At 44.7% G+C, this 15,353-nt stretch overlaps 1 protein-coding gene across 2 annotated transcripts in view; it reads right to left on the bottom strand.

The window, feature by feature from the left end:
• Positions 1 to 6,756: 6,756 nt before the first annotated feature.
• Positions 6,757 to 15,353, bottom strand: part of GRHPR (glyoxylate and hydroxypyruvate reductase) — an 81,681-nt gene continuing 73,084 nt past the window's right edge. For both annotated transcript variants that reach the window (XM_077475364.1, XM_077475363.1), the window contains one exon: positions 6,757 to 6,991. In XM_077475364.1, coding sequence (XP_077331490.1) covers positions 6,870 to 6,991 — 122 coding nt within the window. In that variant the 3' untranslated portion in view covers positions 6,757 to 6,869. The remainder of the gene's footprint in view (positions 6,992 to 15,353) is intronic.

Below are 15,353 nucleotides of genomic sequence, written 5' to 3' on the forward strand. Positions count from 1 at the left end.
GAGCAGGCGCAATTTTGAAGCATGACATGTTGGGTATCAATTTACTCTGCGTAACATTTATCTTTCACAATATAAAAAAAAACAATTGGGCTAACTTTACTGTTACTGTCTTATTTTTTTAAAGTAGCGTTCCCCCCAAAAGTGGAACTCCCGCTCATTGTACTCCTCTCTTCGGGGGGGGGACAGGATACCTGTCTTTCACAGGTATCCTGTTTCCACTTCTGGGAGCATCAGCCGTGGGTATTGACGTCACCACCGAGGCTCCCTCCTCCTTCCCCGGGCCAGTAGGAGAGAGGAGTAGAGCCTCGTACATGCGCAGTAGGGTTCCCGGGGTGAAGCCGTAAGGCTACACTGCCGGATTCCCTTAAACGCAATGGAGATGGAAAGCACTCGACAGCTGATGGAAACAACAGCTTCGATGCTGACATCGCTGGACTCCAGGATAGGTAAGTGTCCGATTTATTAAAAGCCAGATATTATAATTTTTTTTCTCTCTAAGTAATTTTCGAGCCAAAAACGTTTTTTTTTTTTTTTTTTTTTTTTTTTTTGCATAATGCTTTTATTGAGGAAAAACAAGGAAAAATTAACAATGAACAGATTTGTCCGAGCAAAACAGTAATTACATGTAACCAATGGTGTGATGAGTTTAGATAAGAATGGATCTTAATGGTATTATCCCTGGCTTCTCAGCCAGGGATGAAACCGACTTGGTCTGTTGAGATAAGTTGTGGGATAAGTCGGTTAGATATGATTTTGGCCAGGATTTTGGTATCTAAATTGAGCAGGGAGATTGGACGATAGTTAGCTACTGTGGTGTGGTCTTTTCCTTCTTTTGGTAGAACAGTTATGTGAGCTTCTAAGAGGCGATGTGGAGGGTTCTCCATGAGATAATAGAGTTGAGGAGCGGTTAAAAGAGGGTTATTGAGAGTGTTTTATAGTATACCGTGGTGAAGCCGTCTGGGCCTGGGGTCTTTCCTGTCTTCATTTGTTTGATTGCTTGCGTGAGTTCTTCCCCTGAGATGGGGTTTTCAAGAGTAAGAGCTATGTCTTGAGATATTGGTTTAGGGGCGTCTTGTTTCAGGAAGTCTCTGATGGCGTTCTGGCGTGTTTTGGAGTGAGAAATGTTGTATAATTTGTAGTAGTATTGCTCAAAGCTGGAGGTTATGTCTATGTTACTTGTAGCAATGGAGCCGTAAGCACAGTTTTTAACTTGTAAACAAATCTCAGACAGGGGCTTGGTCCTTAAGTGGTTAATATAATGTGAACACATACAATTCATATATCTACATGAGATATATATATATAACGGAGACAACCCCCTGTGAAAGGGTCCTTAGGTGTATGCAGGATTTCCATCAGGGAGGTTTGATGATTGGGGTGCAGGGTTTATGATGGATCAAAACCTGTGTGTGTAAATATATATATTTAACAAATCTTGAGCCACTGTCTGAAAGTGATTCAAAATATCTAATCCATTTAAGCATTGTCATGCTTGAAATTGTACAGTTGTGTGTTTTGATTTGCATGAAGATGGGAATTTAAAGTAAAATAATTGCATAATATGGCGATCTCATATATATATCTATCTATCTATCAAGGATGAGATCTCCATATTATGCAATTATTTTACTTTAAATTTCCATCTTCATACAAAACAAGCAACTGTACAGTTTCAAAGGATGACAATGCATAAAAGGATTAGTTATTCTGAATCACTTTCAGACAGTGTCTCTCTCTCTCTCTATCATCATCATCAAACCTCCCAGATGGAAATCCTGCATACACCTAAGGACCCTTTCACAGGGGGAGGTCTCCATCGTGCGCACTGAGCAGGCAGATGGCAGTCTGATGGAAACTGACTGCAGTCAAGCCATCGGAAGGATGGGGAATGGATCCCCATCTGTCTGTTTTTGGCAGACAGAATCGGAGTGAGTCTCAGCGGATGCAAGTCTGCTGACCTCCACCGCTCTATAGAGAATAAGCTGGTCTGATCAGGTCCGCCTGAAAAACTGACAGTTGGACCTGATCAAACTGCCCGTGTGAAACCAGCCTAAGGAAATAAGGCAAACGCACAACAGTGAAAGTAGCACTTATAAGGTATATCAAAGGATGCACTTGGCAGACACTTTTGTGTACAAGAATGCCAACAGGCATACAACAAAATAGGTTGTTCATTGTCCACAGATATGGTGACATCATTAAAACTCAAACACCTGTGTGTTTAGCCACTATGTTCAGGAGGTGGTTGGGCAGGGTCTTAGTGATGTCACCATGTCCATGCACATGGAGGGACCCATCTCGCTGTATGCCCATTGACGTTCATGTACACGGAAGTGTCTAATAAGTGCATGTTTTTTTTTAAATCCTCTAATAAACCTTTTAAAACAAAACTTTCACCAGTGTGTCTTATTCCCTTGGGTATATACATGATGGATATCCACCTGGATGAGGAGGGTTTCAGGTAAGGGTAGAACAAGTCTCTTAAACTGGACTATCCTAAAACACAGTCAGACAAGAGGGTGAGCTGCTTTCCTATAGGTGGTTGCACGTTTGGCAGTGTCTTCTTTTTCCTTAACAACTGATTTAGCTGCTCAATGACCAGAGCACTTTTTGCGATACAGCACTGCGTCGCTCTAACTGACAATTGCGCGGTCATGCAATGCTGTACCCAAACAAAATTTATGTCCGTTTTTCCCCACAAATAGAGCTTTCTTTTGGTGGTATTTGATCATCTCTGCAGTTTTTATTTTTTGTACTATAAACAAAAATATATTTTGTACTTTTTGCTATAATAAATAATCGCCAATTTATTTATTTATTTATTTTTTTAAAAAAAAGCAAATTTCTTAGTTTAGGCCGATATGTATTCTTCATATTTTTGATAATAAAAATTGCAATAAACATTGATTGGTTTGCGCAAAAGTTATAGTGTTACAAAATAGGGGATAGATTTATGGCTTTTTTTTTTTTTTTTTTTTACTAGTAATGGTGATTTTTATTTATTTTTTATCGTGACTGCAACATTACGGTGTACACATTTTTGGGACGATTGACAATTATACAGCAATCAGTGCTATAAAAATGCACGGATTACTGTATAAGTGTCACTGGCAGGGAAGGGGGGGGGGTTAACACCCTGGGGTGATAAAGGGTTAACTGTGTTCCCTGTGTGTGCTAATTGTAGGGGGAGGGGATTGGACTATAGGAGATGACAGATTGTGGTTCCTAACTATTAGGAACTCACGATCTGCATCTCTCAGAACAGGACCGGGATTGGTGTGTATATACACATACGTCCCTGTGATCGCTCGTGGTCATCGCGACCACTGGTCGCAAGCATCGGCACCCTGCAGCGCAGCATGCCTGTGCCTGCTATCCCTCTTAAAAGGAGCCGACATACAGCTATGATGGCTTGTGTGATCTTGCCAACCTGTTGCAGTATAATGACAGCGGCTGGTCGGTAAGTGGTTAATACATTTGGATGGTGGATCAAGATCTTTGTATATATGCTGATTGTTTATTTTGAATCACTTTCGGATGATGGATAAAGATTTGTTGTGTATATGGAATATTGTTTTATGTATGAATTCTTTATATTCAGCATAAACAGATGTCAGAAAACCTTTACTTTGCTTTCAGAATAAACATTTTCTGTGGAAGGCTATACTAAAAAATACTGCTATAAATGCAGGCAATTGATTGCAAACAAGATTTGTTAATTTGCACAAACAAAAAGTATTTGTCCTAAAAAATTCAGTCAGGATCATGTCGCAAAAAAATGAATACACTCCAATGAAAGTCTTAGGAGCAAAGCTAAATTTTAGACGACAAAATCCTAATTAACAAGAATTCAACTACAAGCGAGTCTAATTATTCATTAAACAGATGTCCAGCAGACAGCTGATTATAAAAGAGTGTTACTTAAAGAAAACCCTTACCATTTCATGCGGGCAGCAATGGCACCACATGGAAGAGAAATATCACAAGGCCTGAGAAAGAAAAGGCCGTATTTATCGGCGTATAACACACACTTTTTTCCCCCTTAAATTAGGCGGGGAAATCGTGTGTGCACGTTATGCTGTGATATAGGCTGTCACCAAGGGGAAGGAGTGGATGAGCGCTGCCAAAATAGAGCCGGATTTCCTGTGTGCTCGGCTACCAGTTATGCTCGATCCTGCATCCTGGACATTTGGCATTGACGTCCCAGCATTATGTCCATTATAGGATCCGTGCCAAAGAGCGGGACTGGGCATGATGCCGAGTACACAGGAAATCCGGCTCTATTTCAGCAGCGTTAGTCTCCTCCTTCTCCTCGGCAAGGCTGCAGCTGGGCACCAATCAGGCTGCATTGATGCTCACTGACCATTATTTTGCTTCAAATTGGTTTCTTTAAAAAAAAAAAAAAAAAAAAAGTGTTTTTCCTGAACCTTCCCTCTTAAATGGGGGTGTGTGTCAATGCCAATAATTAGGGTAATTTCTTTGCACAAGAAAGGTGAAGGCTAGAGGAAGATCAGCAAATCTTTACTTCTCAGTCGGAATACTGTAGCAAAAGAGATAGTCCAGGCTATCCACACCACACCTGTCAACAGCTTAACAGGAGCATCTTCTGATGAGATTGGTTGAAGAAAATTGCTATGCAAGTTTACTGCAGTTGTCTAAAGAAGTAGAAAGCCAAACTAGGGTGATTGGTTCCTGTGACACAATACGGTGTACACTGGAGAGTAATGGTATGGTCCACACAGGAAGCCTCTCCTAAATCCCACGCACAAAAAAAGCTCGCCTAGAACTTGCCAGGGCCCATGCTGAAAAAGAAGATGATTACTGGGACTCTGGAGTGATGAGACCAAGCTAAATGTTTTTGGAACTGATTGCTTCAAAACTGTATGGCATTGCAAAAGTAGGGAATACAAAGAAAAAAAAAAAAAATGCACGGTGCCTATAGTGAATGGTAGTGGCAGTGTTCTTCTGTGGGGCTGCATTTCATTGATGGCATCATGAATTCACAGATGTGCTACTCTATCTTGAAAGGGAAGATGCTACCATCACTCTGTGCCTTTGGTCATATTGCACTTTTCCAACAGGACGATCCAAAACACACATCTAAGGCCCCTGTTGCATTTTTGAAGAAGGGCGATGAAAGTGAATCAGTGGCCAAGTAGGTCTCCTGATCTGAACCCAATCGAACAGCTATGGGGAATTCTAAAGAGACAAGTTGAGCATCACTCTCCATCCAGCATCCAGGCTCTACAAGAGGTCAATCTTGAAGAATGGAAAAAGATAGCTGTTGCAATATGGCGCTAACTTGTTCATTCCATGCCTAGAAGTCTTTACAAATCACAAAGGTCATACAAAGTAATAGATGTAGCCGTTTTTGCATTAACTAATTTTAGTAAAACTGAAGATTTTGTAATTTAATGTGGATGTAAACATTTTATATACCCAGTGAAGTGAACAGGCTCAGATGATAGACAGGAATGAAACAAATCTCCCTATATAAGTTTTACATGTATATCTGCTGTCTTCATCTGTATATATCCTGTTAAAGTTTTTCTCTTTCTGGTTAACACTGGGAGTGGATTATTGGCATACAGCCAAGAAAGTTGATTAGAGAGGCACGTGCACACACACCCTCCTCATAGGCAAAGGAATGTGCACAGCTCAGCTCTTACAGGGCAAGCTGACTGCTAATTTATTTATAGCGACATACTTCTATCCGCTGTCTTGGAGAATGTGTGAGAAGTTATCAGGCTGATAGAACTACAAAGTGAGAGACAGCCATGGGACAGTGCTTTGGAGAATAAGAAACACTGAAGATATATATGCCCAGCTCAAATTTCATGACTCTGGTTTAGATCCACTTTAAGTTTTATATTATTAACCCTACTTTCATGTATTGAGCTAAAACAAATGTTCAAATTTTCTTTGTTGCTGGCAACTTGAATCTTTCACCTTCTTTTTAAGTGGTGAATTAATAGTTCCCACCTATGGGTGTTCCTAGTCCAGTGATACTGTCCTTAGGTCTCAATAAATTCTGTATTGTTTAACTGCTTGCCGACCAGCCGCTGCTGCCGGCAGCGATAACAGTGATCTCGTGGAGAATTCGCCACAGAGATCACCATTATCTTAAACAGAACCGCTGGCTCTAAAGATGGATACCTCGGTTGCTGTTACCGAGATATCCATCTTCAAAATGCCGACATATATGTACATGAGCTGGTCGGTAAGTGGTTAAGTAAAATGTTATATGTACTGCATTATAGTTGTGCAGTTTGGTCTGGTATTTTTTTTTTTTTTTTGATGAATGCACTAAGTTTACCCAGAACAATTACTGTGCCTTTCACTTTGTTTACAGGCCACTAAAACCTTTAGAAAGGCGATCTCATCACGTGCACACATGATTGTGATCAAGCTGGCATGTTCAGACTGGGTACACAGTCCACTGAAAACAGAGCAATGACAATGTAAGATGCCTATCTATATGGAGTTTCTATGACTTATTATCATAACGAATACATATTTTAATCAAACGTTTAAAGATGTACAAAAGGTGGAGGATTTTCCGAACGTCTGTTAAATCTAATCACACTAAAGAGCCAGTAATGTTATTGAACCCGCAGTGACATAGGCCACAAGTAAAGTTTTGGGGGGGGGGGGGGGGGGGTGTAGCAGGTGGTGTCTAGGTTTCAAATTTAAAATGTAGGTTTTCCTTTTTACTGCACTTATTGTGTATATACCATTTTGGCCAGACAACTGTAGTCGTTTTTTGTTTTTATTATTCAGAACTATAAAACAATAGTTTAACCAAACAATATAACTATGAATTATCTAGCACAAAGTACAGGCATGATGTTCGTATCCAGCTCACGTCTTCAGATCTGAAGTTCACTTGGCATCTCCTGCCCAGCCAAGCCTCTCAGGAGATTATTTACTGCCAGCACAGACATGGTGTTCCTTGTACTATATGTGGCACTTCCAATGTGTGGTAAGATAACTGCAGGAACAAAAACACTGAATGAATTATATAACAAAGAAAATGATATATTTTCAGATGGTTAACCTTGTACACAAAACGATTAATTTACAGACTACACGCATAAACGTGCAAGTGTTTTGTACGCAGCTAAAGTTACTTCCTCTTAAAATGTTACTAAACCCACAACAGTAAAATCAGTGTGTATATGCAGTAAAGCAGGTTTATTATACTCACTGTGGAACCTAAGGGATTAAGCCTCTGCATTGTGTAAAAAGGTTGTTTGATCATGTCTTCTCATCTCCTCCTTCCTCGTCTCATAATCTGAGCATACGCTGCCTGTTCCCTGGCTCTGTAAATATCAGTTTGGTGTGTATAGTTTATGTATTGTTAGAGAGTTTTTTTTTCCTGGGAGAGTGCATGTAATCAGCACAGGGCCAGGGGTTCTGCATTCTCATTGGACAATCATGGGAAAATTAAAACTCCTACAAGCTTTTACCAGAAACTCATAGAAGTCACAAGTTTGCTCTAACTGCTGATGAAAAAAAGGTATTTTACACTTATTCCCCTGTTCTACCTTTAGATGTAAATCTATTAAACACAATTTCATTTTTGAGTGAATTATAAGGGGCACACTCAAACTTTGGGGGCATATGAGGACCCCATTTTCCACACCTGAGATCTGGACAGCTTCCTTTAAAGTAAGTTCAGCCAAGCCATTGATGCAGTAGTCAAGGTTGAAAGCAAAATTTCCAGCAGACTATGGGCAGGGGATGTGTAAGGTTGGAGATGCTCAGTCCAGACAGCAATGAACTGGACCAATATCTGGCCTTGAGCAACATTAAGGGACAAATCTCTGCCTTGGTCATTCTGTTTCAGGGACCTTTGGGCCTCTCACTCTCTAGACAAGGCCTTTGTTTAGGGAGTGCACACATCTCTCTTGCCCCGTTTGCTCCCCCTTTTCCCCTTGAGATCTCAATCTAGTTATTTGACTCTTCAGTAGCTGCCCTCTGAGCCTTTCAGGGATATTGCATTGTTTGACCTCATCTGTAAGGTGGTCTTTCCTGTGGTCATCACCTCTGCAAGGAGAATCTGAGTTGGCAGCCTTATCTGGTAAGGAGCTCTTAAGCCTCGTATACACAATACGAATATTAGGATAATTATCGTCCTTTTGTTTTTGGTGGGTTTTTTTCGCATGAGAGTCTCATGTGGAAAAACAATAGGTTACCAAAGTTACAAAAATTGTCTAACAGACTACAACTTCAGAAGCGATGTAATATGTTGTGTCATTTCCAAGCATGCATGTCTTGGTCACGCAATTTTTTTTGTACAAATAATACAGGCATTACCCAGGGTTACAAACAAGATAGATTCCAAGTAGGTTTTTCTTGGAACGGGTAATTTTCTTAAATGCAACTTGGATAGCATAGGGTAGGGTTAACACCCCTGTAATGTTTGTTTTGCTGTTTGTGCCCCTGTTCGGGAAAGATTTCACCTCACTTTCTCTCCATGTGACAATTGGATTTTGAAAATTTTGGGTTATTGTGTTAACAAGGATTGGTGGTAAAGCTTCAGTGCAGACCCTTTTAACCATGAGATCTCTAATGCCACGTACACACGATCGGAATTTCTGCCAGCAAAAGTCCGATGAGACCTTTTCAGCGGAAAATGTGACCGCATGTATGCTACAGCGGAATTTAGCTGGCCGAATTCCTGCCAGCAAAAAATTTGAGAGCATGTTATCAATTTTCCCGACAGAAAAACGTTCTATCGGAAATTCCAATATATGCAATTCCGACATGCAAAAACTCACGCATGCTCAGATTCAACTACAAGATGGAAGCTATTGGCTACTGGGTATTGAACAGGGATGAGCCGAACACCCCCCGGTTCGGTTTGCACCAGAACTTTCGAACGGACTCCAAATTCGTACAAACGTTAGAACCCCATTGAAGTCTATGGGACTCGAACGTTCGAAATTAAAAGTGCTAATTTTAACGGCTAATATGCAAGATACTATCCTAAAAAGGGTTTGGGGACCTGGCTCCTGCCCCAGGGGACATGGGTCAATGCAAAAAAAAGTTTTAAAAACGGCCGTTTTGGCGGGAGCACTGATTTTAACCACTTCCCACCCGGCCAATGCATATATACGGCCGGGTGGGAGCCGTCTACTCCTGATAGGACGTTCAGGAACGTCATTCAGGAGTAGCGGGATCGCGCGAGCGTGCCCGCGCAGCGGCGCGATCCCGATGTGCTCGTGTCGCCCGGACACGGCACATCTCAGATCGGCAGGAGGGCTCTGTGATTGGCCCTCCTGATCACATGCCAATCACGGCCGTCATGTGATGTAAACAAACAGCCGGTTGCTAGGCAATCGGCTCTCCTCTCCTCACACGGAAGTCACCGCTGAGGAGAGGAGAGCAGAACGCTGCAGCTGGCTGATGATCAGTGAGTATGGGCTGCTTTTTACAGCTTTTTACTCACTGATCATCAGTGTAGTGTAAACACACAACACACCACACAGTACAAACACAGTCCCCACATATGTCCCCAAAACACACATGTCCCCAAAACATACATGTCCCCAAATAATAAAAACACATGTCCCTAATAATAAAAACATGTCCCCCACATATGTCCCACTAAAATCACATGTCCCAATGATTATCTGCACACATATGTACGTGATCACCTGCACACATATGTACATGATCATTTGCGTACATATGTCCGTGATCACACAAACCAATTATTATACACTTAACGGAATTTTTTTTACCAAAAACATGTAGCAGAATACATTTTGGCTTAAATTTATGACAAAATTTGATTTTATTGGATTTCTTTTCAAATAGAAAAAAGAAAATATTGTTTTTTTTCCAAATTTCCGCTTTTTTTTCGCTTATATCGCAAAAAAAAAAAAAACGGAGTCGTGAATAAATACCACCAAAATAAAGCTCTATTTGTGCGAACAAAATGATAACAATTTCATTTGGGTACAGTGTAGCATGACTGCGCAATTGTCACTGAAAGCGCTAGAGCGCTGAAAGCTGAAAATTGGGCTGGGAAGGAAGGGGGTGAAAGTGCCCTGTATTGTAGTGGTTAATGACGATTAAAGTGGGAAAAAAAAAGTGAAATATTCCTTTAAATATGGTGCCTGGGGGGTGTCTGTAGTATGCCTGTGAAGTGCCACGTGTTTCCCGTGTTTAGAACAGTCCCTGCACAAAATGACATTTAACGGAAATAATGTCATTGAAAGCTGCTTGCGGTTTTAATGTTATATCTGGTTCCTGCAATATGGTTGAAAATCATTGAGAAAAATGGCATGGGTAGCCCTCCCTGCCCATTACCAGCCCCTTTGGGTCTTGTACGCATATTAAGGGGAACCCGTACCCATATTAAAAAAAGGAAATGCGTGTGGCCCCCAGGCCCTATATACTCAGAACAGCAGTATACAGGCGGTGCAAACAAGACAGGGACTGTGTAGGTTTGTTGTGTTAAGTTGAATCTGTTTGTAATTTTCAACTGGTACATTTTTAAAGTGTAGATCCAGTCAAAAAAAATTTTTTTAAGCTTTTTGGAAAACATAGGGAAGGGTTATCACCCCAGTATAATTTGTTTTGTCGTCCATCTTTTTTCATCTCACTTGCTGTTGTCTCCTTCCGTTTGCAAGTAGGAGATGTTTGTAAGTTGGATGTTTGAAAGTAGGGGCCTGCCCTATATGCTCTGCAGAAATGGCAGAACAAGGTGTTGGTTTTGCCACAACATTGTAAGCCCTCAAAGTGACTCTTGGTGGGCGCTGGAGCGCCCTGCTGTGAACGATTATATCAAGAATTGTAATTACATGCCATTGTTGAACAGTGGTAGAAAAATTTACCTTTGGTGGTTGTGGTGCTGGTGCCACAACACTATAAGTCCTCACAGTTACTCTGGGTGGGCACAGGAACGGGCCCTCCTGTGAAATATTATATCAAGAATTGTAATTACATGTCCCTGTTAAACAGGGGCAGAAAAATTGGGCTTTAGGCACTGGTGCTGGTGCCACGACCCTGCAACCTCTCCCATATACTCTAGTTTTATTGCAGGAATTAGCCCTGCTGCAAAGCATTGCATCAAAAATTGTAATTAAACGCCCCTGTTAAACAGGGGCAGAAAAATTGGGCTGATGGCATCACCCAGAAACAGAAATGTTCTTCCAACATATCATCGGAGGAGGAAGAGGATAGACAATCAACATAACAGGACCGTCACTCAGCATCAGCATAGGCAGTCTTGAAGGGATGTGATATTTCAAAAAAAAATTATTCGGTTACATCAGCTTCAGGTGCTTGGTAGCTGTGGGTGATCCAAGACTGATTCATCTTGATGAAGGTCAGTCAGTCAATCAACTGATTCGGTAGACAGCCGCACCCTGTGATCGGTAACAAAGCCACCAGCAGCACTGAAGGTGCGTTCCGAAAGAACGCTGGATGCAGGACAGGCCAGTAGCTCAATTGCATACTGTGCAAGCTCTGGCCAGTGATCCATCCTCAAGACCCAGTAAGCCAGAGGATTTTCGGTGGGAAAGGTGTCCAAGTCTGACCTTGCCCCTAGGTATTCCTGCACCATGTAAATCAGATGCTGGCGATGGTTGCTGGAACCGATCATACCTTGGGGCTGCGGGCTAAAAAATTGTCTGAAAGCATCAGTCAGACGGCCACCTTCTCCACCGCTCCTTCTAACCGATGCTTCAGCAACACGTTGTCCAGGACCAGGAGTTTGTAACCTCCCAGTCTCTGGGAACGCGTTGCACAGACCTTTCTGCAAGGCCTCCCGGAGATGTCTCATCCTCTGCTCCCTCTGCGATGGCAAGATAAGGTCGGCAACCTTACCCTTGTACCGTGGATCAAGGAGAGTGGCCAGCCAGTAATGGTCCCTCTCCTTGATCCGAAGAATACGAGGGTCCTTCCGCAGGCTTTGCAGGATCAGGGAGGCCATGCAGCGTAGGTTAGCTGAGGCATTCAGACCGGAGTTCTCTGGGTCACTAAGGACAACATGATCCGCAGCTACCTCCTCCCAGCCACGTACAAGTCCACGTGATTCTTGGGACTGTAAAGCCAGCCTCCACCTCCATGCTGACACAATCATCATCCTCCTCCTCCTCCTCCTCTTCCTCCTCATCCTCCTCATCCTCTTCCTGTGTGATGGGTGGCACAGCAGGAACACTGTCTGGATAAAGGGGGCCTTGAGAGGCAAGGAAGTCCTCCTCTTCCTGCTTCTGTTCTGCCTCAAGTGCCCTGTCCATTATTCCATGCAGCGTATGCTCCAAGAGGTGGACAAGAGGTACAGTGTCACTGATGCATGCACTGTCACTGCTCACCATCCTTGTGGCCTCCTCAAATGGTGACAGGACAGTGCATGCATCCCTGATCATGCCCCACTGGCGTGGTGAGAAAAATCCGAGCTCCCCTGACCCTATCCTGGTGCCGTAGTCGCACAGGTACTCATTGATGGCCCTCTGCTGCGTGTGCAGCCGCTGCAGCATGGCCAACGTTGAGTTCCACCTGGTGGGCATGTCACATATAAGGCGGTTCTTGGGCAGGTTCAACTCCTTTTGGAGCTCAGCCAGCCGAGCACAGGCATTAAATGATCGGCAGAAATGCACACAGACTTTCCTGGCCTGCTTCAGGACATCCTGTAAGCCGGGGGGCCTGCCCAAGAACCGCTGCACCACCAGGTTAAGGACGTGAGCTACACAGGGCACATGGGTCAGTTGTCCCTGTCGGAGGGCGGAGAGGAGGTTGGTGCCATTGTCGCAAACCACCATTCCTGGCTTAAGCTGGCGTGGCGTCAACCACCTCTCGGCCTGCCCCTGCAGAGCTGACAAAACATCCGCCCCAGTGTGGCTCCTGTCCCCCAAACAAACCAGCGCAAGAACGGCATGGCATCGTTTTGCCTGCGTACTTGCGTAGCCCCTGGAACGCCTACGGAGCACCGCTGGTTCTGAGGACAGAGCACTGGAAGAGGCCATGGAGGAAGAAGAAGAGGAGGGGGTGGAGGAGAGAGGTGTGTCACAACCAATAGTAGCATTTTGGAGGCGTGGTGGCGGAACAACCTCCAACACTACTGCACCTTGTCCTGCATCCTTCCCAGCTGCCAGAAGAGTGACCCAATGGGCCGTGAAAGACAGGTAACGTCCCTGTCCATGCCTGCTGGACCATGAGTCAGCGGTAACATGCACCTTACCGCCCTGTCCAGCGAGGCAAGGACATTGCCTTCCACATGCCGGTAGAGAGCTGGAATCGCCTTCCGTGAGAAAAAGTGGCGTTTGGGGACCTGCCACTGAGGAACCGCACATTGTACAAACTCACGGAAGGGGGCCGAGTCTACCAACTGAAAAGGCAGCAGTTGAAGTGCTAGCAATTTAGCCAAGCTAGCATTCAACCGCTGGGCATGTGGATGGCTGGGAGTGAACTTCTTTCGCCGGTCCAGCAGCTGGGGCAGGGACATTTGCCTGCTATAATCGGACGTAGGTGTACTGCTAGCAGAGTGCCCGGAAGCACTTGGCTGTGACACACCTAATTCTACACCTTCATTCCTCTCAGAGCAGGTTTCAGAGAGGACTGAAGGTCTAGTGGGGTTGGAGATGCCAGCTGATGAGGAGCAAGGAGAGGGCCGCTTTGTTCTTTGGTGTGGGTCTTTGAGGTACGCTTGCCAACGAGCTGCATGGCAGGTCAACATATGTCTGGTCAAGCATGTGGTGCCCAAGCAGCTGATGTTTTGGCCACGCGAGATACGCTTGAGACATATGTTGCAAATAGCAGCGGTGCGATCTGATGCACTCGTCTCAAAAAAAGGCCCACACCAAAGAACTTTTAGCATAACGCGCAGAGGCAGCGCCCTGCACAGGCGGAGCTCTGCGGTGCGATTCAGTCAGTGTGCTGCCCCTAAGCTGGCCCCCGGAGGGCATCCCGCCTCGTTGGACATGTGCCTCCTCCTCCTCTCTCCTACCAGGCACCCACGTGGAGTCAGTGCCCTCATCATCCCCTCCCTCTTCATCGCTGTAGCAAACCTGGCAGTATGCTGCAGCTTGTGGAACATGACTGCCAGATTGCTGTCCTTCTTGAGCATCCCCTCTCTCTGCATTCACGCTACTGCCTTCCTCTAGCTGAGTGTCATCAGAGGCTACAAAACACTGGGCATCCTCCTGGAGCATGTACCCAACACTGTGCTCAAAGAGTTCAGGAGACTCCTCAGGAGGACGTGGTGGGTCTAGGGAAGGAGTCACTGATGATGACATTGAGAGGAGGGAAGACGATGCGTTGGCAGCTGCTTTGCTAGTACCCTGAGACTGGGTGAGAGGATGAGGAGGATGAAGAGGGCTTGGTCATCCACTCTACCAAGTCGTTGGCATGTTGCGGCTCAACATGTCCAGCTGCCGAAAAGAAGGACAAGCGTGTCCCATGGCCACGTGCTAATGACAATGCACCGCGTCCACAACCAGCACTGTTGTCTCTAGACACAGAGCCTGCTTGCCCTCTTTTATCGGCTCGCGCCTGTCTGCCTCTCCTTGCTGGCCTTCCAGACATGGTAATGGCCTGAAGGGAGTTGGGTAAAAAAGCAGTTGGGTAGTGTATATTGTGCTAGAGGCACACAACACCCACTAACTCCTGCAGATGCCTTTATTATAGAACACCAGAGATAAAGGGGTATATACAGATGTATACTGTGCTGTGCTGGAGGCACACACAACTTCCAATAACTCCTGCAGATGGCAAGTGGGCTCAAATAGAGAAGAGCTATGTAGGTGGATATAGCGGTATGTACTGAGTACAGAGCACGCAGACAGCACGCACAAGCTCCTAACACTACTGACTGCAAGCTCTATTATAAAAGATAGATCACTAGCTATATAGGTGAGGTGAATATAGCGGTGTATACTGCGGTCAGGGCACACAGACAACAACCACTACACAACAGCAAGATCGAAAATCGTCCGAAAACGATTGGTGTGTACTGAGTTGAAGGTACACAGAACACCCACTGCTTCAGACGCCAACACACTACACAAGGCCGCCGCGCTGGCGGCCTTGTATAGTGTGGAGCGTGCACTACACAGCCTGAGCTACGATTGGCCACAGGCATCCTGCCTGTGGCCAATCATGGCTCTCCTCGCTGCTGGCGCTGCGATTGGCCAAGCATGCGGGGTCACAGTGCATGCTTGGCCAATCATGAGCCAGCAATGCACTGCGTCATCGCAGTGCATTGTGGGCCGTGAGCGCCACACGAATTTGGCCCGAACGGACCAAAACGTTCGGACTTCGCCGAACGGGTGAACAGCCGATGTTCGAGTCGAACGTATGTTTGACTCGAACACGAAGCTCATCCCTAGTATTGAGCTTCC

Source organism: Lithobates pipiens, unplaced genomic scaffold, assembly GCF_037356315.1.
Source record: "Lithobates pipiens isolate NorthernLeopardFrog02 unplaced genomic scaffold, aLitPip1_a1.2 Scaffold_13, whole genome shotgun sequence".
Classification (NCBI taxonomy): Eukaryota; Metazoa; Chordata; class Amphibia; order Anura; family Ranidae; genus Lithobates; species Lithobates pipiens.